General features: G+C 32.7%; 4 protein-coding genes across 4 annotated transcripts; 1 reads left to right on the plus strand and 3 right to left on the minus strand.

The window, feature by feature from the left end:
- Nucleotides 1-3,751: 3,751 nt before the first annotated feature.
- Nucleotides 3,752-5,848, minus strand: Bfra_007055 (putative cytochrome p450 protein; the record flags this gene model as incomplete). The annotated part of the gene is made up of 7 exons (XM_037337429.1): nucleotides 3,752-4,072; nucleotides 4,191-4,329; nucleotides 4,384-4,757; nucleotides 4,808-4,966; nucleotides 5,103-5,138; nucleotides 5,194-5,436; nucleotides 5,498-5,848. 7 exons carry the CDS (start codon nucleotides 5,846-5,848, stop codon nucleotides 3,752-3,754), a joined length of 1,623 nt encoding a protein of 540 aa, XP_037186809.1.
- A 2,990-nt stretch (nucleotides 5,849-8,838) lies between these two features.
- Bfra_007056 (putative glucose-methanol-choline oxidoreductase protein) lies at nucleotides 8,839-10,684 on the minus strand (the record flags this gene model as incomplete). The annotated part of the gene is made up of 2 exons (XM_037337430.1): nucleotides 8,839-10,419; nucleotides 10,475-10,684. 2 exons carry the CDS (start codon nucleotides 10,682-10,684, stop codon nucleotides 8,839-8,841), a joined length of 1,791 nt encoding a protein of 596 aa, XP_037186810.1.
- Nucleotides 10,685-11,546: 862 nt separating this feature from the next.
- Nucleotides 11,547-12,189, minus strand: Bfra_007057 (putative cupin domain-containing protein; the record flags this gene model as incomplete). Its single annotated transcript, XM_037337431.1, has 2 exons — nucleotides 11,547-11,876; nucleotides 11,941-12,189. 2 exons carry the CDS (start codon nucleotides 12,187-12,189, stop codon nucleotides 11,547-11,549), a joined length of 579 nt encoding a protein of 192 aa, XP_037186811.1.
- Nucleotides 12,190-13,343: 1,154 nt separating this feature from the next.
- Bfra_007058 (putative mfs multidrug transporter protein) lies at nucleotides 13,344-15,459 on the plus strand (the record flags this gene model as incomplete). Its single annotated transcript, XM_037337432.1, has 7 exons — nucleotides 13,344-13,501; nucleotides 13,553-13,686; nucleotides 13,743-13,866; nucleotides 13,969-14,175; nucleotides 14,225-14,686; nucleotides 14,739-15,106; nucleotides 15,155-15,459. The coding sequence occupies 7 exons, from the start codon at nucleotides 13,344-13,346 to the stop codon at nucleotides 15,457-15,459; spliced, it is 1,758 nt and encodes a 585-aa protein (XP_037186812.1).
- Nucleotides 15,460-26,327: the final 10,868 nt, after the last annotated feature.

Consider the following 26,327-nt stretch of genomic DNA (forward strand, 5'->3'; position numbering starts at 1 on the left):
GTAGTGGCGGATGATATCCAGTGCTACCTGCTCTGATCTTCCTACATAGTTCTTTAGCACCAGATTGTGCCTCTCTAATACAGATTCACACCTGCAATTTCAATTTCAGCTGTATCTTTTCTCTGCAGTTGTGAGGCGCAAAGCCGCATTGGAAGAATCCCCTCCTATCCCCATGTTTGTATTTTCTATTTCGCGCTGATTTTATCTGTCCTCTTTGCCCTAGGCTCTAAGTAGATATATTCTCCCATATTCTGTATTCCAGGATAAGAGGAAGGGGGGCGAGATTTATCCGATGCTGGCGTAAACTGTTGTTACACTGTGATTGGGTGCTGGTGAAAATACCAGGAATGGCACACCTTGCATAGAATCATCAGAAAATCTATTTTATACGTGCTCTGATTTAATACAGATATTGCACCGATCTGACGAGTAGCCTAGCAGGCGATCGTAATAGATGGGGAGATAATATACCGTCTTACTGCAGCATAGCCTTTTGAAAGGAGCACTGGGGCACGAGATTGGAATATTGAGAGGACGTCGTATTGTATAAAATGGCACTACCACACTTTGTTTTAGCTTAATTCCAATGTTCATGCGTGTGGGTTACCTTGTGATTCAAGTAGTAAGTCTACTACCCCAATTTTCGCGCCTCCCCTTAATTCTGCTAGATTTGATTATTAGTATGGGGTACTGTTTTGAGCTACTATCTCTCGAATTGCGACAATTACTCGTGTGTGTATGATGTTGTTATGAAGAAACAAAATCTGCATTCGTAAGCATTGGCACAAACATGAGGGATCTGTTCGTGAGGCTTGATTGGTTTTGAGTAACCATTGCCCCTGTCACCGAATTTCAGATCGAGGCTGCTCGATGCACCACAGTTGTATTTGCATAAAAAGCCAGGAACTTCGCAATATTTAGAGCTGGAAAGATTAAACGAGCGCACACTTCCAATATTAATAAAAGAAATGCGGAGGAAAATAGGATCGGCAAGAGTGTGTGTGATTCTCGGAGTTGAAAGCCATTCCTGGAAATTTTGGCGCTTATTTTTGCATGCACCCGTTTGTATGCGCCTTTTTTTCTGAATGGCTCACACGCAAAACTGAAACGCAATACACCGAATTGGCCGGATTCACTCGGTGTTGAGGTTCTTAATATGCTGGATGGCGAAAAATAATTATGTCCTGGGATTTCTAAGATAATTGATGATGTTACATGTCAAGAAGAAATGTACTGATTTTGACGGTCATAAACCGAAAGCTTTACATGAAGCCCTGTTCGGCAACGGAAAAGGCATCAGATTTTGGTGAGACGAGCAGTGAACCCCAAAACAATATACTAGCATTGAATAAATATGCAAGGGACTATGCTTCGTAGGATCAACTTGTGCCTCTGAGTTAATTGCTACCCGTTTCAAGGTCTGGGTCATCAGCCATTGGTGTTGGATGATGATAGTCGCTAGTCCAAAAGTTATGCCACACTTAGGAAGTGGTTAATCAGTCATATATAATCAATGTTCATGTCAACAGAGGAGTAGCTAGCTATAGTAAGATATTTATTCTCTGCATTCATTACCACAATAAAACCTCTGTGGTCTTATTTGTTCCAACTAAAGCCTTTGGAGCCGCTTATTACGATTTTTTTATACTTGCTGTTTTAATCATCGCCTGATTCTGGTGCGCTTCGATTCGCAGAGCTGTCGAGCAAAATCGTCATGTTGGAAGCTACTTCCCAAGGAGACGTGCTATTCACGTGGATTGTCACCTGCACAACTATCACCACTCTAATCATCATTCTTCGATTTTGGGGGGTATGGCTGACAAAGCGTCAACTTGGCCCTCACGATGGCCTGGTGGTTTTTGCCTATGTAAGCCCCCATCTCTTACTCTGTGCAGAACAGAAGGGAAAGCTTGAACTGATGATCATTAGATAGACATGGTTATTGATGCCGGCTTCATGATATGGGCGATTGTCGACGGTGGGTTGGGAAAGCATGCCGCGGTGCTTACCACCGCCGAAATGGCAGTTTTAAATAAAGTTAGTCTAGCTTCTCCTCACCTAAGCTATTTGTTGATTGTATGAATTAACATTCGAAATTAGTTGATATTTGTGACTAGTATTGTGTGGACTCTGGGGAACGCATCTGCGAAGCTCTCCGTGCTTCTGCTCTACAAGAATATCTTTGTTGGCAAGACTTTCGAGCGTGCCTTGTACGTTATTATAGCTCTGGTTTCGGCGTACGGCATCATTTTGTTGGCTCTTTTCGTCTCCCACTGTAAGCCAGTATCGCACTTCTGGCATCTTACAGCCCCTGGCTCGTGCCGCGATATCTCTCATGAAGAACTAGCATCAACAAGTCTTAGTCTTATCTTCGACCTCATCATCATCTTGCTACCCATGCCTGTGCTTTGGCGATTACAAATGACGGTATACAAACGAATTGTCCTGACTGTAATGTTCAGTATTGGTCTGATGTAAGTCCAAAAAATTCATTCGCAAATTTCCCTAGTCAAAGGTACTCACATCATGTATAGCACAATTGGTGTCATGTGTTGGAGGATTGACGTAACAGTTGAGAGTACCAAACCAGACTACGATTTTTATTTCCACCTACCAACTTTAGCATTGATTGTTATGTTGGAGTTGTGGTTGAGCATCATCGTCGCTTGTGTGCCTACGTTAGCGCCGGTGATGCATACATACGTCACTCCTCTTGTCTCCAAGCTTTCTAGTCGAGGAAGCTCAGGACTCCTCCAAACCACGCCAGCTTCTTCCCGGGAGACAATTGGGGTGAAGCGCTCGAGGAAGAGATATTTGGTGTTGGGTGGCAGCCAAGATCTGCTAAATACTCGTTTTGATGGTAGTACGAAAACAGAGGTCACATCTGACAATCTGGCGCCGGTAGATGTGGTACCTGGTGGAATAAACATGAAGAAAGACATCGAATTGAGAAGATTTTAGCTTTCAAGAAGTTGGATGAACTTCTGTTTATCGTGGTGAAGTATAGACGATAAATTCTGGTGGATGTAAAATCCTTCAAAGTCATACCAATCTGCAGGTAATCGATCCTGTTTAAGAAGGATTTCGAATGGAAATATAGCTGGCTTGGATGTTATGGGTGAATAAAAACTGTTGTATATTTGAATAAATTTCATGCGGATCGCTCTTCGATATCCAGTGCTACAGAAATATGATTTTCTTCTACTGATCGCGGCTTTTAGAAGCTCGCTCAACTGTCCTCGAAACTCGCAAAAGTATTTCCATACGAGAATATAGCTTCATCTATGCCTCAGTCTACTTATAACGGAACAATGATAAATTCTGAAGGGGGGGGGGGGTTACTCCTGGCTGGGATTTGCTGCGAGAAGGTAACACAAGATTTCTTCAAGAATAACCATATTTTTTCTTACAGTTTTAAAGGAATCTGTTCCATTAAACTTTTTATTGTCCTGTCAGTTCCCTAGAATATGTTGACTAAGTGTCATAATACTACTGGTGTTTGAAGTTTATGCTTTTCACGAAAGAATATACAAGAGCATTGCTGGGTTGGAAATCTTAGAAAATGATGTATTATTACTAGGAAATAATGTGGAGAAAGAGATTGTTCTAAAACACTTTGTGATAACAAGCCCAAGATTAAGTCGGCATCGCTACCAATCCCGGGTTTCCCAGAATATATTGGAAAGGAGCTTCTGATCATTAATCACACACGTGTGATATCTTCTACTCCTGGAACCCCTCACTGTTCGATCTATTCCACCGAGTCCTGCCAATTCCAGACCAGGCCCTTTGGGTATTCTTTCCACTGCATATCTTCATCCAAAAGTTTTACGATTTTACTCCACTCTTCCTTCACGCAGGCTGCTTTCTTTGGGTCGCGTGGGACAATATCAGCATCAAATGGTTCCGGGGCTACAAATAGACCCTCTGTCAAGTTCTCCATATCAGGCACTATCTCTTCATTGGTTTTTTTATCGACAGCTCTTCTGAAATCGAATGCCCAAAGAAGCCGGGCCATAGCAATGAACATAGAGCGATCGGCAATGTGCATGCCTTGACAGAGTCGACGTCCCTGTAGAATGAGAATAGCACCGGGTTAGCATTTTCCTGTTTTAAACGTCGAATAAAATTCACAGGAATGCATGTAACTCCTAGCGATTGGTTTGCATGGAGGTTAAGATGTCACTTACAGCACCGTACACAAAATGGTCCCTCTTTGTGACATCCGGGTTCGTCGCTGCTTCAGCTGATGTCTGATTATCATGACTCCAACGACTGGGGTCAAACCTCCTGGGATTATGATGCCGCTGGGGATCATTGTGAATAGTCCTATGCTTCACGATGAGTATAACATGCAATCTGACTTCCGACGGGTTGCTTTACCAAACATTGAAAATGATCTCAGCATTCTTAGGGATCTTATATCCGTTATAATAATCGTCACGGCTAAGGGAATGAGGAACGCCGAGGATGTCGGTAGGCATCCATCTTAGGCTCTCTTTTACACATGCTCGAATGTATGGTAAATTTTGCATGTCCTCTAATTCGGGAAGACGGTCTTTGCATACGGCATCAAGCTCAGCTTGTGCCTTTTTGCTAACCTCTGGGAATATAACCATTGCTTGAACGAATCCTAGAAGCACTGCAGACGTAGTTTCGGAACCTGCTTGCAAGAATGAACCACTAATATATGCGCCAGACGTGTCCGAAAATTTCTCTTTCTTCTGGAGTTTAATGAGATCCGAGCAAAAGCACGGCTGACAAATACATCAGCATAATGAGATGCATAAATGACTGCTCTGCTTACCACTTCTTTGCCTTCATCGAAGCTCTTTTTGACGTTCTGATACTCGTCCAAAAACAATTTGTGCTCTTTTGCATGCAGCTGCCTTGCGTACCTCCTGATCGGCAGAACAAAATCGGGAAGATGTCGTAAAATAGGGAAAATGTCAAGAATATTGGCAATCTGTTTGGTCAAAGCCGTCAGTGATGCTTCAAATTAACTGTGTTCGGCGGAAAGACTTTGAATGTATCATATCATAATTCCCTGGCGAACAGCTATACACAATACCCAGAACATTATAACAGGGGAAGAAACCTACCTGACTTCCAGCTAGCTCATTGAAACTTCGAAACCCCTTTGAAAGATTAGCCATATTGTATTCTCAAATATTCTCGGCCATGTAACCTCACATCAAACATTTGCCTTGCCCGTGGATCCTCCATGGTCTTCATACGAAATCCAAAAGCCATTTGGGTAGTCAATGCAGTGGTATAACGGCGAACATGATCAATAAATGCGTCAGGTCTTTCTAACATGTCCATAAGCATGGCCTTATTCTCAAGATCCTGATAAGGAATATATGTATCAGTGACTTTGATATTGAGAATTCGGTGAGCAAGTGTTCTAATTGAGCGTAAAGTCTCGTTGTACGGCTGTCCAGATTTCATCAGCTACTTTACTCTGGTAATATCAAAGAAAAGATATAGATTATACCATAAGCACCACACGAGCGCCTCCACTAATAATATCCTGAGCTATATATCGTTCTGGTCTCGAAGAATATATGCCACCGCGTTTGTCCAGTAGATCTTTTACGGCCTGGTCAGTAGATAGAACGATGACAACCTTAGTTCCCAAAATAAGAGAATAGATTGAGCCGTATTCCTGAGCCCATCGTTGAAATTGGAGGTGTGCTTTGTTTCGTGGCATCTGGTGTAGGTTCCCAATAATGGGCAATGTTGGTGGACCAGGGGGATAGCCCCTGGGCCTTTTCCCGGTAGATGTAAGTAGAAGAACTACCAGCAAAGATATGATCGCAAGACCAGCAAAACTATAGAAATCCATATTGTAATAATTATTAAAGGCGGATTTTCATAGGCAGATGGGATAGTGAGAAATAAAACGATAGAGTGCCTGTGAACTGACGGGAGTTTAGGCCTTATAGCCTTCCTATACACCTCCACGATGACAAGAATAATAAAGATAGAAATAATAATCTTAAGGAGATAATGCCGGATCTGAATTTCAATTCTGAGCACGTGAGTAGAGTATCTGCGGTTCAATTCGACCTTTTCGGAGAAGATTTTGTTTCATTGGACAATTGATTGAAATGTACCTCGGGGCTACATGCCTCGAAGGTTGCCGTCTGGCACACATGGGTAGGTTTATAATGAACTAGTAGGCTTCAAGCAGGGATTTAAGTAACAAGAACAATAACTTGCAATTCGTGAATGATGATACACTGACTGAATGATCAATATCAAACACAAGGCCTTGCAGTAAGAGGCCCCATCTTAATCACATCGACCTTCATACCAAATATTCCAGTGCCCCCATCTGTCCCAATCCCATGATTAGCATCACTTGAATTCTCAAATAAGTACTTGTTAAATGGCCTAAGTTTGAGGGTCGTAAGGCCTAGAGAGTCATGTAACATGCTACGTAATATTAGAAGACCTGGTTGATGTGTAATATATCTTGCATGTCATTCACTTCTTCAAGGATCTAAATACAATTTGATACTGTAAGGGGTTGTCTCGGCGTAATGGAGAAGAACAGGTTGTCGAATCGCTCTACCGGCCTTCAACACAAGTTCCTTGCTCAACATAGAAGGGGGAAACAATAATTGATCAATTAATCATTACTATATTAATTAAGTTACTTGTGAGTTCAAGAATACCGAGATCCACTAGCCCTAACAGAGCTAGCAGACCTATAGTACTTACAGAATGCTCGTATTCAACACTGGTAAGTTTAAACGAGTTGGTGGCGCTAGGTTATACCCAAAAAGGGGAATTGCTGTAGCCGAGAATATGTAAGATAGATTTCAATATCACTCTCAACTACACAAATAGATTAATGTGACATACAAACGGTGACACAATTTTGTCATTTCTGTGCTTGTTGCCACTCGGCCTGATGTGGATGTGCGGCTCAGCATAGTCGGTGTGATGTGGGAATCTTTTTATATCGGCATTTGGCTGCCGAAATTAACCGCCTCGAGCCTGCAGATAAAACGTCTGTAATCTGCACGAATCGACCAATGCAAATTCTACACCGAAAAGAATGATACCCGACGTATTTTGGCAAATCAACCAGCTTGACGCGCATACTATGTTATGGCAAAATTTGAGGCACAGTGTAGTATTGTATGTATGAATCGGAGCACTATTACATGACACGGGCCGATGAAGATGTCAGCAATGGACTAAAATGCCACACGTATTATGCAAATCATCCTTATCTGCGGCGGGTGAGGCCGTTGCGGTTCGATATGAATCCTTTTCTAGAGTCTGTTAAGCATCCGCTCTTGTCGCCAAATGGATTCATGTAAAGATTCCCTGCTTCGTAGTTGCATATTTTGTTCCGGAAGAAACTCCGAAGACTGCAAGATTTATCATTGGGAGAATAGGATCTTATGATACATACTGTCGGATAAGCGGGGTAACTATTAGGCCTTTCCCCGCCGATATTGAAAAGTTACAGGGGCATTGCTTATGCCAGGGGGTTTTGTATGATTTACAACGGAGCAACCCCAAGTATGGGGTCGTGGAACCTGCCTCTCCGCCTGTCGATTCAACCAACTTAGGTAGGAGGTAACTTTAACATAGAAAAAGCAATATTTTCGCACTAATAGTCGGGCTTCCATGGATCACCCGCCTCGTTCCAAGTCGGGGAAAGCGAGTTGTCCCCTGCCCCAGCCCAAAAAAATTTCAAGTTAGAATAATAAATTTATCGGTAAAAACCCCGAATGTCATCATTTCATGTATTGATACCTCAACTAGCACGTGACAGAACGAAATATCATCATTTCGTTACACTATCGCTAAATTTATAGGCTAGTAAATCTCAAATCTAATACACAACCTTTCAGGAATTAATGAAATAAAAAGAAAAGTTATAAAATTAATGATTAGAATTCAAGAAATTCAACAAAATTAATTATTTTGGATTATCTCTAAAATTGAAATTAAAATTCAATTTAGTAGTATTTCAGTAATAGGGGGGTTAGCGCTAAAGCTTGATCATTGTGACAAAATCAATTGGAAAACTACTAAATTAAATTTTAATTTCAATTTTGGAGATAATCCAAAATAATTAATTTTGTTGAATTTCTTGAATTCTAATCAATAACTATATCTCTTTTCTTTTTATTTCATTAATTCCTAGAAGGTTGTGTATTAGATTGAAAGATTAATAAGTGTTACAAAATACTAGTTGAGATCACTTTAGTCATAAATCTGACATTTGAGGTATCAATACATGGAATAATGACATTCGGGGTTTTTACCGTAAATTTATTCAATTTTAATCAACTTAATCGTACAAATTCAACGGTGAAATACTTGTTCAATTAATCCAAAACTGATTGAGTATCAGATAGGGGACACTCGCTTTCCCTGATTCGGAACGAGACGGCCGATCCATGGAAAGCCGACTATTAGTCCAAATATATGTTGCGTACTTCGTGTGCTGGACGTGGACATCTTAGCTTTTTTAAGTTCCAAACACTGGGTTAAAATTAGGGAACACGGAAAAAATGCGGTTCATTCAATTGGCTACCTAGTTAACTACATGGGGGAATGGGCTTGCTTATACAAGCCATTCACCACAAAGGAAAGGTCATAAAGCAAGGGAGCTAGGCTTCATATAGCCTAGAATCTTCACATGCGACAAAAATATCGTGTACTAAACGAGCGAACGACTATCCATTGAGGTGGAAAGTCCTGTAGAGTAGTGAAATGAGATATGGATCAGCAACCCAATATCAATATTTCCAGCGAATGTGTGGCGGACCTTCTTATCGCGGAATACACTCGATTTTCTTATAGCGATCATTGTAGAGTCGATAGAATTATCCCTGCAGCATGTTCTGCAATGGCGTAAACAACTCCTTGAGGATTTGAGCGAGGTGAAATAGGCATGATACTTGCATCGCACACACGAAGATTAGCACAGCCGAAGACTCGGAGCTGTGAATCGACCACACCACCAAGCTCCTCAGGCATCATGGCGCATGAACCTGTCCAATGGTGGGCGCCTGCAGCTCTTTCTAAAACATAATTCTTGGCAATCGTGATGTCAGCAAATCCTCCAGCTTTCGGCATACCAGGGCTGCGTTTCCCATCTGGTTTCAAATGGTTGGAGAGAGGCTCCGTCATGGCAATCTTCTCTGCCAGCTGAATATGCCGGGCAAGTATCTCAACATCGAAGGGATGTGAAAAGAAATTTGGATCGATTGAGACGTCTGACGAGGAAAGCGGGGTTGAAGATGATTTAATGTGCACCGAGCCACGAGATAAAGGATGCGCCAGATGGATGCCCATAGTAAAGTATTTCTCTGATCCAGGCTCAGGAGGGACAAATGATCCAGCACCAGAGAGGCACATAAAACCGGGCACGGTCATGTAACATGCAGAGGCTTCTTTTGGAGAAGTGACAACAGCTCTTACGAATGCTTCGTGTGATTTTACAAGAGATGCGGATGTATCTGAATGCTGCGGCAGCATCTTATCCAAAGCCTGCTTCAACTGGTCATCCACTTCAACTGGTAGTTGAGCAAGGACATTCAAATTGCTCTTCGATCCTGGTCCAACGCCTTTTGCATATGCTGCTTGTACCTTTGAGATAGCCTCTTTATCCTTGCGTAATATCTGATCGATCGTGTCAAATCCCTCCTCATCGCGTGCTTCGAAGGTGACTGTGACAAGAGGATGATTTTGCAAGTGCTCGCCAACGTTAGGATTGTTAACCATGACATCTATTCCAAGAGACTCAAGGATCTTTGTGTCACCAACGCCTGATAGCTCAAGTAATCGTGGGGAATTAATCGCCCCCCCACAAAGAATGACCTCTTTGTTTGCCAAGACTGAATTCGAAGTTCCAGTTTCGTTATTGCGAACCGTAACACCAACTGCAGTGGGAGTCCCAGAATCGGAATTCTCGAAGAGAATTCGTTCGGCAGTAACTTTTGTCCAAATGGTGAGATTACCTCTTGAACGAACTGTCTCGTCCAAGTAAGCTTTAGCCGAATGGCTTCTCTTCTTGTCAAGACCAATTGTTTCTCCTCCCATTACGCTTCCCAGGACGTTACCAGAAGTCAATGCATCCTGAGCAGGCGGGAATCCAAGTGTAGCAAGAGTATCCCTCCATACACGGGGCCACTCTGTATCCTCTTCTGGTATAGTAATCTGGAGAGGGCTTTTGGCGGGATTATTGGTGGATGCGGATGTGGCAAGAGTAAACCGGTTCATAGACTTGGAGAAGGCTTCCGCGTCCCAGCCTGGATTACCAAGGTTGGCCCAAGTCTCAATGCTCAGCTTGGAGTTCGGTAGAAAGGCGAAACCGTTGATAGCGCTTGATCCTCCAAGCAAACGACCAGCAGACGCTGAATTAGTGCGATTTCCAATATTGACCTTTGAAATGATTAGCAGTGCAACTGTAGACTGCTTGGAGTTGGAACTCTCTTACCTGGGGAACAGTTGAGAAACCCCAGTTGGCATCCGTAGCCATGAGAAGAGCACCCAATGATGGGACATTGGTGCGAGGGTCACTCGTCAGGTCTTCTCCAGATTCTATAAGGAGTATACGGTAACGTTCACTCTCTGAGAGCCTGTTTGCAAGTACGCAGCCGGCTGTCCCGCCTCCCACAATGATGATATCGAAATTTTGGGAGGTCATTGTGAACTTGAGGGTGAGTCGCAAATCTTGATGCTCAGGCTTTGATATCGTAATAGAGAACTGCACACTAAATAGGTTACTTTAGGAGTTCTGGGTGACAGGAGCGAAAGGTGCAAACGACTCTATATATCTCTCCGAGCTTTGTGTACCGTAGGCTATGCCAAGAGCCAACCCTGAATGCTTTTAGCGTGATTTTATGCTGATTCGATAAATATAGTCTCGATACTGGAACTTGTTTATCTAGCTACATAAGGCAGTAAACATTATTTAGACTAATTGTCGGGTAGTAAGCATAGCTCCCGACGAACAGAACCTCCGGTTCCTGGTCGGCAAAAGCAATCGCATAATCTCAAGCAAGGTTCTGTGCGTCGGGGGCTATGCTTACTACCCGACAATTATTCTTAGAAGAAAAAAACCAATAATTGAAGCACTGTGCCTCAATGCGTGTTTGCTACGCCATATCTAAGCGAAGCCACTTACCCGATCTAGTACAGACTTTCCTATTCAACTACTGTATTTGTAGTTGTACTGCATAAATCCGACCACTGTAGAATACAAGAGATAGCAATTTGACGGTAAATACTATCTCCTTTTAGGCCTGATTCTTTTGAACGCGTTTGAGGTGAATTTAATATGAGTACTAGCTATATATGCGATCGACACATATGCAAGTCTATATGTGCAAGTTCATATGTGCTTAGTGAAATTACGTAGGCTGTAATTACATCTGATTCGTAGGACTTCACAAGAACGAATTCAAAGATTAGAACAAGTATCATTTGTTTAATGTTATCAATGCAAAACGAATCTCGTTGATTAGCTTGAGAAAATCAACAGCTTGATGAGCCCTTGTGCTAATTGCCTAATGCTCCTTATATTCCCCTGCTAGATCTCCAAGGTCTTCCTTCACTTCAACGCCGTTGACGCTGAAAGGCTCACAGTCTAGAAGGACAAACACCGCGCGAGCCGATTTCTCCTTAGAACAGTTACGCCATTTGTGCATCGTAGCTCTCTGCACTGAGATATCTCCCGGCCTCATAATACGAGATTCGCCGCTGTCGAGGGTGATCTCCAATTCGCCTTCGATTACAATACCATAGTCAAGAGACATTGCGCGGTGCATTGGCGAGTCCAAACCTGGAGCAAAATCAATGAGCCTAACCACCGTTCCTTTCTTGATATGAAGACCGGGCTATTAAAGGTATGAGTATCATTGATCTTGATATCTTGCTTGGACTTGTAAGAGCACAACATACCTCATTATTCCTTGCATATTTGATATCTGCATCATTCTCCAGGCTCACCGGGTTTCCGCTTGTAGTGTAGATAATGTTCGCTACAGCGTGGCCATTGACCATGATTTTGTGGTGGTCACCATGGTCTGTCGGTAAAAAAATGCCTTTTCCCTCTTCGTTATGAGTGGTCATGAATCGAACGCTGTTTCGCAGATCACCAGCGGGGAACTTTGAGATGGGGCCTTTTGCGGATTGACTTGAGGAGCTCATTGTGATGAGATGGAAGCTTCAAATATATTGGATATCCTACTCCAAGCTGCGACTGCCAAAAATCAAAAATTATGAAAGATAGAATATGATAAGGGTAAGACGTGGAGAATCGCGAGTTTGATTCGAATATGCTTGAGGTACACCATCGCTCTTGGACTTATGTACCAATTTGACCTTCCGCACAAGGATATAAAAGCTGCTTACCAATATGTAGATCAACTCTTCCGTAAATCAGAAGAAGCAAATGCCGATTTGACCTATGTCAGGTTACTTCAAAGGTTAAAATTAAAAATCAAAAAATTGCTGTTTATTTATCACGGGCTGCACTATACAGCAAATCAACACTAATCCATGTGCTTGAGCTCATGCGGTCAGCTAGACACGATTTGAGAAGGTACTCAATCGAAACCTTGCGTTCGCCTCTTTACTGCAGTTCAGGATGTACTCATTTCCTGGATAATTGAAGCAAAATACTTGAATTCTTCACCTAGTTGCCAAAAAAGTCGAAATTCATGATTCAAGTGTAACCACATGGTTCGAAACAGGGTCGCAGAAAGATGGAAGCTAACTTTTGTTCAATCCTTCAAGATTTCTTCTGCTACCACACTCATGCACGTGTTAATGCAACATTCCCAGGGGTTCATATTTGTAAAGGATTATCAATCGCTTATGTGGGGTGCTGTTGAAATTGTGAGTGTGAGGAGACTTATTTGCCATTGGTCAACGTAGTTACTCGCTGGATCAATGCAGCTTCATTCAATTTCGATGAGAAAAATCTCGCATTGGATAAAAAAATTACATAAATGGTGTGAAGAGATCAACCGGAACTTGAGTACAGGGGTTGGTTGGTAGGTAGTATCGTATCTCGCTACTTCTTGTGTAACAACAATAAGACTAGACGTGTTAGAGAGATCTCTGGCTCAATATGTTCAAGCCCCGCTCTGGAAAAGACCTCAATGCGTGATCTTTGGTTTAGTTTTAGTATCTTTACGAATTCTCTTTGCACAGAACCAATTTTGGCTTCGGTGACGTTTGCCTAAGGTACAACACCTAGCTACCTTCTTCAGTGACAGCCAAAATATCGATCGCTTCACCTACCGGACTGATACATCTAAAGCCTTTCGATCCAGAGTCTTCGTTCCAGACACAATCCCATGGCTCTCAACGGCGAGTCATCCATAGAAGAGGCTCAACAACAAGCCAAAAAGCAGGATGAAAAGCTTGATACATCTGCAAGAACAAAAATTACAGCCCCACCTACTAGCAACAAAGTCTATATTCAAGGTCTAAATCTATGGCTGATTGCTTCAACGTAAGTCTGAATTCAGAATTTCAGATCTCAATACTGATGATGGATATCAAGAGTGGCGTTGATGGTATTTCTGGTCGTTCTGGAGATCCCAATCGTTCCGACATGTCTAATCACAATTTCGAATGAGATTGGGGGATTTGACAACGCTAGCTGGGTCATATCAAGTTATCTGCTGGGCAGAATCGGTGAGAAGCTTATGAATAGCCGAGTCTGTGACAGTCTTTACTGAGAATCTCTGCAGGTGTGATGGTTATTTTCGCCAAGTTGAGTGATCTGCTCACTCGAAAGTTCGTATTCACTACATCGATTGCCATTTTCACTGTGTTTTCCGGTGCTTGTAGTGCCTCCAAGACAATGACACAACTGTAAGTTAGATTAACTGTGTGTACGCGGTTCCCCTTCCCGGCCCTTTCTTTTGTCTTTCTCGTCACTGAGTCTCATCGCTGATCTTGATTCTCGTATCTCAGCATCATCTTCCGCGCTTTTCAAGGACTGGGTGCCGGCGGCGCATATTCTCTAAGCACCATCATTCTCATAGAGTTAGTTCCACCCCAGAAACTTGCAAAGTCAACTGCGCAATTGGCAATGGTCACAACCTTCGCGAATGTTCTTGGTCCTATTATCGGCGGTGCAATCAGTAATGATGCTCACTGGAGATGGATTTTTCTACTTAAGTAAGTTTGCAGGATCTTTTGCTACTTCTTACAAGCTGACTTTTTGGAGTGTTCCTGTTGCTGCTGTAGCACTTTTAGTTGCATTGTTCGCTATTCCAAGAAATTTTCCATACCATACCGAAGCCGAATTGAGTATCAGCAAGCGCATCTTTACTGCAAATCCAGACAATTCTCCTTCAGCCGTCCACACAAGCTCCAAAAAGGGCTATCTGCGTGCAAACTTCCTTCCAAAGGGCATTATGCTGGCGGGTAACAAAACACCGAAGAAGCTCGATGTGATCGGAACTATTCTTGTCTTACTCGCGACAGTTACTTTGGCTGCCGGATTTCAGGAGGCAGATTCGAGATTTCCTTGGAAATCTGCATACGTGATAAGTTTACTCATCATATCTGGCGTTCTGTGGATCTTGCTTGTTTTGTGGGAGCGAAGGGTTACTCTACTCGATGGTCCTCAGGAGCCCGTGCTACCCTGGAGATTTTTAACAAGTAAGGCAATGACTGGAATTTTGCTGTAAGTTTGCCACGAAAGCTGTTTCTGTCTACCATAAAACTAAAAATATCAGTCTGTTCTTCCTGATTGGAGGGCCGTTAGTGGTGACTTTATATCAAACTCCTCAGATGTTCCAATTAGTCTATGGACTCAACGGTCTAGAAGCTGGTATAAGAGTTGTACCATTCACGGCGCTCTGGGCCGTCGGATTGCTAGTTTCACCTACCTTAGCCGGTAGACTAAAGGTTCCACCTATCTACATCGTGATGATAGGCTCGTGTATTCAAACTGTCGGCTTTGCCTTGATGGGAACAATACCAGTTACCCTTCAAATTCCTTCCAGAATCTACGCCTATGAAGTTATCGCTGGGTTAGGATGTGGCTTGGTTTTTCCTTTGCTGTTCGTCATGGTACCTTTCGTGGCTGAACCACGCGACAGAGGTAAGTTCTTAGTGCTCTTATCAATATGAAGATCTAATTTGAATTTAGCTGTAGGAATGGCTACAGGAAGTCAGTTCCAAGTCATGGGCAGCACTATTGTGCTCTCGATTGGTACTTCAATCTTCAACGGCCATACCCGAACTCTGCTTGAGTCCCTTCTTGGGGGATCGAGTTCGGCATCGGTCGTTAATCTCGGAGAGACAATTCAAAATCTGCCACACGAAGTACAAGACCAAATCCGACGCGTGCTTGCCGAAGGATACAATCGCCAGTCGCTTCTTCTTTGTGCTGCCGCTGCCGCTCAAGTGCCGGCGGCATTATTATTATGGAGAAAAAAGCAGATTAAAGTTTAGCTACAGTGGTCTGATTTGACGGATGAGATATTCGCGTCACTTAGAATATTTGTGGGTTGGGGAGATGCAATATTAGGCTGGCCCTGACGCAATGCCGGTAGTGTAGATTCTCACTTGAAATATCGATTTAAGCTAATTGGCGCTATGTGTATCTATTTTTCGTCCGAGGCTCATTGCGTAAAGATAGTTTCTATAGTCAAATCAGCCATCAATCTGATACCTACATCCTACATTGATCGAGCAACGACTTTACCCCTGAGTAAAGAAATCGGTAACATGACCTGCGTCTATAACTTACCATCTCGACGAACCAGAGTGCCTATTAGCCATCAGTCGCTGCAATATCCTAGTGTCCCTTGATAGAAAGGAGCACAATGACCTCATGGCTATGTTTTGTTAATAGCCTTGTTTTGATTAGAGTTGTAATTAGCTGAGCCGAATTTTCGTTGGGCTGGCATTTGTCCTAGAAAGTATTTCTAGGGATAAGGAGTAAAAACAACATCAAAAGGAGGTACAGTGGCTCCCTCTTCTGTCATTTCCTATACTGCTTGGTTACCAGGGATGATCTCAAGTGCGCAGGAATCTAGCGAGCTCGGAGTGAGGCAGAGCGGCCATGCAATGCATGCGAGGACAGCAATCACATACTAAAATATATCTTTTTCTAGAATTAAATGAATTTCAGAAACCCCCTACAGTCTTAATCATAATTGACAGACTGAACTCAATCGTATCTAGTATTCTCATTGCCATCGATACCCGTGCGGATGATAATATATAGACCCTGTTTATCATAATCACCCAGCTCCGATATCTTCTTGCTCGTCCGGAATTCTTGCGCCTTCGCCGGCCCTTCGAATTTTACTGGGTAATATCATCAGTTAATATCTGAACAACTATAAATTCTTAAGTGCCTAATCAGATTATTCACCCTACTCCTTAGCGACTTCTTCCATGGTTTACCCTGGAACCACTCTTGTTTGTAATTGCCTTAATCATGATTTATACCCACGAGACGGCAACTAGCTGATTCGCTTAGTAAAAGTTATTAGTTGAGGGGAAGGCGTTGAAGTACAAACTATTTCTAATCCGGAATCCCCATAAATAGCCCCTTTCCCCCAAATATCTCCTCTTCTATCATATTCTTACTCCCGTCTGAATATTCTTTGGGGGTGAGAAGATTAAAGGTAATAACTTCTATAAGGGAATATTAAAAGAAATAGAAGTTATTAATACTAATTATATACTATAATTAGTAATATAGTTATCTAAATAGATTAAATTAAACAAATTATAAATAGATATATTAGTTCTCTTTAAAAAGAGTAAGAGGGGATTAAAATATTGATATGCGTAGTAATATAGTAAATACAAAGGCCTCTTCCACTCAATCATTTAATATTCTTTATCGTAAAGATAGAGATATTTATACTTCTTATATTAATTTAATAGTCTATAATTGTTATTACTATAATATTTATAAAGAATAAATTTAAACTCATAGTGTAACGATTCGGCCTTAAGCCTTGATTAGTTACTCATTTATCCCATTAGGCAGGGCAAATCACTTTATTTAATCTTGATTCTATTTTGGTTTTATTCTGATTCTATTTAATAGGATTTATAAAAGTTTTCTTCAGGCTTACTCTTTATATAATAGTCTATTATTCTTTAATTAATGTAATGTATGGGGAACTCGAATATATAGGGAACTTGGATACTTTTAGCCTATTATCAACTTGAAATTATAATAACTTTTATTATATATATCTAATTATCTTTTATATTTATTTAAATTAAAGAAAAGCTTTAAAAAACTATAATTTCCTTTCAATTGAAAGAATTTAAATCAATTAGAAAAACTATAAAGCATTTTAAAATTCCTAAGTCTATTTTAGCTGATAGATTAACTAAAAAGAAAATATATTCCCAAATCTACAAAATAACTTAAATTCTTTTAAATATAAAAGAAAATATTTTTGTATAATAGATTTTATAATTTATTATTATTGGATTTCTTATTATATCTATATTAATAAAGGAAATAACCAATAAAATTTGTTTTCAATATATTCAGATTATATTATCTCAAAATCCTATCTCAATAGAAATTCTATTTATAGATTATAAATAAATTTATAAATTCCAAAAATGATATTTAGAATTTAAAATATACTATTTATATCAATTAAAGTTTAATTAGACTAAAAAAATAATTCCGGAGAATATTTAGGTTTAATTTAATATATTTTGTATGTATTTTATTAAGCAAAAGTATAAATTAGATAATATATATAATATAAATAAAACTGGATTTGGAATTGGAAATATTTAAAATATTTGTATAATAATTGATTCTATTTAGAAATTGAATTGAAAAGTTATAGCTAATAAACAAAAATAAATAATTATATTTGAATATATTAATATAAATAGAAATACTTTATTACTTATAATTATTTTCAAGATTTAGAATATAAATTCTATATAAATTCTAAAGAATATATTTTAAAACTAGTAGTTTTTTATTAATATAAATAGATGGATTTCAAATAATTATAAATTAGAATAATTAAAAAGAGTTTTCGAATTAAAATCTAAAAAAGTATTAGATAATTGATTTTGACTTTTAATTATAAATAGTTATTCAAGTTATATTATAAATAACTTTATTACTTTTTGTATAAATAATAATATTGATTTATTTATATTATTTTCTTAATATTTTTATTTATTTTAATTATTTAATATTATAATATATAAATTAATAAAATGATATTATACTTTAAAGATTGATTAATATTCTTGAGTTAATATAAAATAAATCTAAAAAGCTGAATAAATAAAACTTTTTTAAAATATTAAAAAAAAAGTATTGAATTCTTTTAATATTAAAATTAACTAGAAAAGAGTTGATTTAATATCTTTTGCTTTATGAAAAATATTTGATTTATTATTATTTAATTTCTCCTAATAATTTTTTATTTTATAAATAAAAACCCTTAATTAAAATCTAGATTTGTTTATACTCAAAAATTCTTTTTCAAATAAAATAGAACTAAAATAAGCAAATTAGATTTTTAATATAGTTTTAATAAATAATAATTCTTTTGTATTACTAATTTATTAATATACTAAAAGAATAATTAAATTTATAGAATCTCAAAATATTAAGATAACTTTATTTTGAAAATAACTCTTTAATATTCAAAAAGTAATTGAAACTTAAAAAAAGAAAATTAAAAACAAAAGAATCAAATTATAAAATCAATTTGTTTTTAATACTAAGAAAATATTAAAAATAATATATAAAACAAAAGAAAAACTAAAAAAGAAAAAGCTATAAGAACAGCTATATAAATATTCAATTAAAAAATCAAAAGAAAAGATTGAAAAAAAAAAACTAAAGAATAATCCAAATAATTTGGAATTGGAATTAAAGGATTATATAACTCATAGAATAGGATCATATATAAAATAATTGAAAAAGTATTAAAGTTCCCTATATGTTCAAGTTCCTTATATATTATATTATAATAATTGATTTATTTTATTATTATAATTCAACTTTATTATTATTATATTATAACAAACTTTTAATACTATTGAGAAGGATAGAATATTTTTTGAGAAAACTATAATATTTAATTAATTATATTTCTTTGGGGTTATTAAATTAATAATTTATTTAAATAATATTATTCAATTATTATTAGCTAATAATATCTTCTTGTTGAATATTAATATACTAATAATCTAATAAAAACTATAATTTAGAATAACAGTTTTAGTAAGAATAGGAAGCTAATATGAGAAATATATTATATGAAGGAAATAAAGAAATAGAATTTAATTAATCCGATTTTTCTTTTTCAAAATTATTAAGATAAAATCTTTTGAATTTCTTTAATATTAATATAATAGTAATGGCTAGGCTTTAAGAGTTATTTTTGGAATAATTATTAAAATAAGAAATATATAGTTAGTAGAAATTGTTATTATTTAAAAGTAATTAAATAGATTATAATATTGAATTTATTAGAATTTTATTTATAATGTAGAAATATCTTTGAAAATCTTATAGGAATTTTTTCTTTAGTTGAGATATATAATAGTTTTATAGTTTCTTTTGTTTTTAAAACAAGATTGAATATTAGGGTGAAAGATTTAGAATTCTTAAATAATAAAATTAACTTTATATTCGAAATATAAAGATTATTTGTTAAAAAAAAATTTTAATAATATTGATTATTATTCGAATAAAGATATTAAAGTAAAAGCTATTTTCTAGTAGATTATAAAAAAAGTTTAAAGATATTTTAAATTTAAAATAATATCTAAAGATTTCAAAATATTTATAAAATCTTTAAATTATTTTGAAAATATATATTTAGTTTTTAATTAATTGGAATTAATTATTAAGAAGTTTTGAGCTTTAAAAATAAATAATAATATATTTTATTAATTTTATATTTAATTTTTAGAATTAATTATAAAATCGGATTAATCAAAGAAAAATCTTTATAAAAAACTAATTATAAAAATATCTCTATTATTAAAGAATATAATTATTATTATTATAAATAGCTACTTTGATTTTCAAAAATATGTTTTTTATTTAATTAATATAGATATAAGAATATATATTAACTATTTAAAAAGCTTGATAATATTAAAGTAAATATTTCAATATTCAAAAGATTACTTTTAAATTTTTTATAATGTGGTGGAATGCCAAATCAAAAAAAATCTACTCTTATCAGATTTATTAAAAAGAGTTTTATAATTCCTAAAGTTTTATTTAATTAGAAATCTCATTTTTTTGAAACCTTAGAAAAGTATTTTATATATAGTATTTCTAATTGGAATAAAGATTATAAATATTTAATAAAAATTAATAAGATTGATAAAGTAAAAGAAAATTTCCTTATTATAGATAACTAATTATATTCAGAATTAATCTTTGATTTTAATTTATATAAATTAAGAAAAGATTAATTTTTAGAAAAGTTTTTATTTAAGAATTTCAATATATTAGAAATATTAATTTTAGGAGTCTTATAGAGGGAAACAGTTTTGTTATTTTTTGTTAATTATAAATTAATAGTTTTCAAATTTATTATTATATATTAATGAATATTAATATTAATATTTACTTTTTTATTAATACTTAATTTATTTGATAAATCTCTAAATATATAAGTATCTTAGTATAAGCTTTAAATTATTATATAAATATCTAGGGTTATAATAAATAATCAGGGGCTTTTATTATTTATATTATTTATTTCATTTTATGCTTAAATAATAGAATCTTCCTTAGAGCATTCTTTTTATTGATTAATATGAAAAAAGATCTAATCCTAGAAAATAAATAATTGAAATTCTATAATATTGTTTTACAATCTTATAACTATATACTAATATAATCTATCAATTTTTTTGTAATATCTAATTTCTTGAGTAGCCTTAATATCCTCTACAGCTTTTTAAATCAATTAGAATTATCCAATAATACTAAATATTAGGTAGACTTTTATTACTATAAAATTCTTTTTGATATCAGCTTTATTGATTCTTTTCAATTATTCCAAGCTAGGTTTATTATATAATATAATTAGATTATTAGAAATAATCTCAAACTTATAGACAAACTAATTATAGAATAAAAAGTTTAAAAAATCTTAATCTTTTTTAAAAATTTAAATAAAATCAAAATTAATAATTTAATTTCATTAAATAAAATCAAAATCTTTATTTTTAATTATTTATTCTTTAAAAATAAATTATTAAATCTTTTATTAAATTATTTTATAAATATTATAATTATTATTATTAAAGCTTTTGAATTATATATTTATTATTATAATAATATTATATTTATTATTTATATATACAAAATCAATAATATTTTAAAAGATTATTTATATAATATAGAATCTATAAAATTAAAAGAATTATATTTATAAATATTTATAATATATTATTTATAATTAAATATTTTCTTAAAAAACAAATTAAATAAATTTCCTGAATATATTTCTTATAATTATTAAATTAAGATCCCTAATAATATATATTTTAAAACAAATTCTATTTATAATATATTTATAGAAGAATTATTAATAATAAAAGAATATATTACAAAAAATCTAAAAAAAAGATTTATTAAGTTAAATTTATCTTCTTTTATAATTTCTATATTATTTATATCTAAACTAAATAATAGCTTATAATTCTATATAAACTTTTAATACCTTAATATTATTATTAAATAAAATAAATATTCTTTATTATTAATTGATAAGATTTTAGTTTATATATTTAAAGTAAAAATATTTATAAAATTTAATATTTATTAGACTTTTTATTAAATAAAAATATATTTCAATTTAAAAGATTTGATTATATTCTATATTTATTATAATATATATAATGGTAAAAACCCCGAATGTCATTATTCCATATATTGATATCTCAAATATCAGATTTATAACTAAAGTGATCTCAATTAGTATTTTGTAATGTTTATTAATTTTTCAATCTAATACAAAACCTTTTAGGGATTGATTAAATAAAAGAAAAAAATATATAATTATTGATTAGAGCTTAAAGAATTCAGCAAAATAATTTATTTTGAATTATCTCAAAAACTGAAATTAAATTTTAATTTAATAATTTTCTAGTTAGTTTTGTTATGATGATCAAGTTTTAGTGCTAACTCTTTTATTATTAAGATATTATTATATTAGATTTTAATTCTTATTTTGAAGATAATTCCGAAAAAATTATATAATTGAATTCCTTGAATTCTAATTAATAATTTTATCTTTTCTTTTTTCATTTCATTAATTCCTAAAAGGTTGTGTACTAGATTCAAAATTTGCTAGTCTATAAATTTAGTGATGGTATAACGAAATAATGATATTTCGTTTTATCACATACTAATTGAGATATTAATACATGGAATAATGACATTCGAGGTTTTTACCGTATATATAAATATAAAGTTTTATTATTTAGTTTTATAAATAATTTTATTATATATTAGAGATATATAAATAATATACTATTTGTTAAAAGGAATAGAAGTTACCGGTACTAATCACGTGCTGTGATTAGTAATACGGTTACCTAAACAGGCTAGATTAGACGAACCATAGACAGGCATATTAGTCCCCTCCGAGGGGAGCAAGAGGGGACCAAGATGTCTACACGCGTAGTAATATAGTCAATATAGAGGCCTCTTCCACCCAATCTCTTAATACTATTTAATTTTTTTGATATTATTTATTTAAATAATATTTTTATATACTTTAAAAACATATAGAAATATAAGTAATATATTATTTAAGTTTTTGATTAATTATAGAAAACTAGATTATAAATTAATATAAATAAATGTAAATTTGGAATTATAAGGATTAAAAATTTAAGATTTATTATTAATATTAATAAAATCGAAATCGATTTAGAAAAGATTAATTTAATTAAAGAATAAAAATTATCAATTAACATTCAAGAAATATAATTCTTTTTAGAATTCTATAACTTTTATTAATAATTTATTTAAGATTTTGGAAGGATAATTAAATCTTTTATTTAATTAATAAAGAAAATTATTTGATTTATTTAGAATTCAAAATATAAAGAAAGTTTTAAGAAATTAAAATATAAATTAATATAAACAACTATCCTTTAATATTATTATATTAAAAAACAAATTATAATTAAAATAAATATATTTAATAATATAATAAATAATGTTTTTTTTAATTATAAAAGAATAATTAATAATATTCTATAGTATTCTTTATTAAAATAATATTTTTAGTAAAAATAAATTATATAATATTTAATAAAGAAATATTAATTAAAAGAATTATTCATTCTAGCTTAATGCTGAAGAGTATTATTAATTATATAGTATTCAATATCACTTTAAAAATCATTATTTACAAATCAAAATTCATTATTTTCAATTATTTTATTTTAAAGAGAATTTCTTTTTTTAAATACTAGTATATCCAAAACTGGGATAATATAATTTAAATAGTTCCTTTTTTATTCTTTTATTTTATTATCAAATTATACTCAAATTATTAATACAAATTTCCTATTTGCAAAACCTCAAAATAAATGAAGATACTAAATCCAAAAATTATTCCAAATATATCCCTTCTCTTATTTAAGAGAATTATAAATACTAAACTCATTAAATCAGAATTCAACTTTAAGGAAAAAACTGATTTTATATATATGAAAAGATATTATATAAATATATATAAATTATAATAATTAATAACTTAATTCAAGATTTTAAAGAACTTCAAATCTTTAGTAACAATAAAGATACTATTATTAAAATTCGATTTAATATTAATAAAAAGATCACTTTCCTTAAAGATAATATTAATATATTATTTTATATTTATTACTTATTATCTAATAATAATAAGGCTTTAATAAATAAATATAATATAGTAAAGAAACTTTGGGATTATTTAATCATTAAATACTTTAGAATCAATAATATTATAATAAACAAATACCTTTTCAAAATCAAAATCTTTTTTTTAATAATATTTTTAATATAATTATTATAGATATATAGAATAAGCTCAAGGATTTTCGATAAAAACTCTTATTTATAAATACTTCAGCCAATACTTTATATACAAATAAATTACTTTTTTAAAGTCTGATCTTATTTTTCCCTAATAAATACAAAGTCATTATTAATATAATCTATATTATCAATTTTATTCTAAGTATTAATAATAAAATCAAGTATTTATAGATTAAAGAAGTAAAAATATAGATCTCTAGAGATTTGATATACTTTATAAAAGGAAAGAAATATGTTCTATTTTATTATTAGTATAAGATTAATATAAGCTTAGAGATTAATATATTCATTATTATTTATAAATTTTGTAATAAATCTAATTATTCAATTCTGAAATACTTTTAGTTTTGTTGTATTAAATATCTCTTGAAATTCAATTTAAACTATAAACAGAAAAGAAAACAATTCATTTTTTTAATACAAAAAGACAAAAAACGTAGGGAGTATAAGGCTTATATTATTAAATCAAGTTTCGATATTACTGAAAGTATTATTGATAGTAAATCTGATTTTGAGTATTGTTATTTTATTAAAAAAAGTATTAATAAGGTATTCCTATTATAATAATATACTGATATTAGTATTACTTTATATATATTTAATCAATGTTTTTTATTTAGAAATCTAATTTATACTCTATAATGAAGGATAATGGTTAATAGAAAAACTATATACTTAAATAAATAAAGAATAATAGATATAATATATAAAAATGGAATAAGAATATTATTAATTGATATACTATATATATCTGAATTAGAGGTTAATCTATTTTCAATCAAAAGAATTTGTGAGATAGGATTTAAGGATACATTTAGTTTCAAGAAAATATATTTTATATCAAAAAACAATAAGAATAATAAAATTATTAAAATTATAATAAAAAATAGAATATATATTATTTTATATATAAAATCAGGATATAAAGACTCTACATTCTTTATGCTTTTTATAAAGATTATTGATAATATAAAAGAGGAAATCGAAGAATTAATTATAACAAAAAAGGAAAGATATCTTATTTGGTATAAATACTTCAATTATTTCAATCCTAACAAAATCAGGAATCTATACAAAATCACTATATTCTAGAGATTAATTAAGATTCCTTTAATTCTTGATATTTATAAAGTATATACTTTTATAAAGATAATTAATAGAATCCTAAGCTAATTAAATATATAAAAATCTAAAAGACTAAAATTAATTTATTTCGATATTACTAACCTTTTTCTAAAGACTATTTAAGGGTATAAATACTTTCTTTTTATCATTGATAATACTATAAGAATAAATTGGATTATTTTATTAAAATAGAAAAATAATATAATATTTTTACTAAAAGCTTAAAAACAAGAAATTGAACTTGTTATAGGAATAGCTATAATTACTACCAGAATCGATAATATATTAAAGCTCCTTTAAGCTATCCGGGAATGAAAGATTAATATATAATCAAAGATTACAATGATTATATTGTTTTATTAAAATGATTTAGTTGAATATAATATATATATTACAAAAATTGATATAAGAGTAATATTGAAAGAAGCCTATTTACTATTAGAATTTTGGGATAAAGCTATTAAGCATAATATATATATTCAAAACCATATTAATATTAACTCAAATATAAATAAAATCAATCAAAGTCTACTTGAAGTATTTATAAGTATATTATTAAATATAGATATATATAAAATCTAAAGAAATCGATATTATATTTATATCAATTCCAAAACTATTCTAAAAGAATAAAGGTATAATAAATTTTGTGATATAACAAAAATTAAGATATTTCTGGAATATTTAAAAGATATTATTAAGTATATAAAGATTTATTTATTAAAGCTAGATTATATTTATTATTTTTATTATATTATAATCAATAAAAGCTATAAAAAAGGGGATTTAAATCTCAAACTTAGAAACTATATAATTGGATTATAAAATATCAAGGATATAAAATCTGATTATAGACCTTATAGTAGATCTAAGAATATCCCTAAATCATTATTTATTTTAATTAATCTATTAATATTATTAAATAAAATAATTATAGATTTAATAGAAATATATTTATTAATATTAAAATGAATAAAGACTGAAATACTATATTTTAATAAAAATAAATATGGAAATATCCAATAAATAGCTAATAATTTAATAAGATTAGTAAAGGAAAACAATAAAGAAAGTAATATTACTTTATTTAATATAACTTCACTATCTAATTATATAT

This window comes from Botrytis fragariae (assembly GCF_013461495.1).
Source record: "Botrytis fragariae strain BVB16 chromosome Unknown tig00000795, whole genome shotgun sequence".
Taxonomy (NCBI): Eukaryota; Fungi; Ascomycota; class Leotiomycetes; order Helotiales; family Sclerotiniaceae; genus Botrytis; species Botrytis fragariae.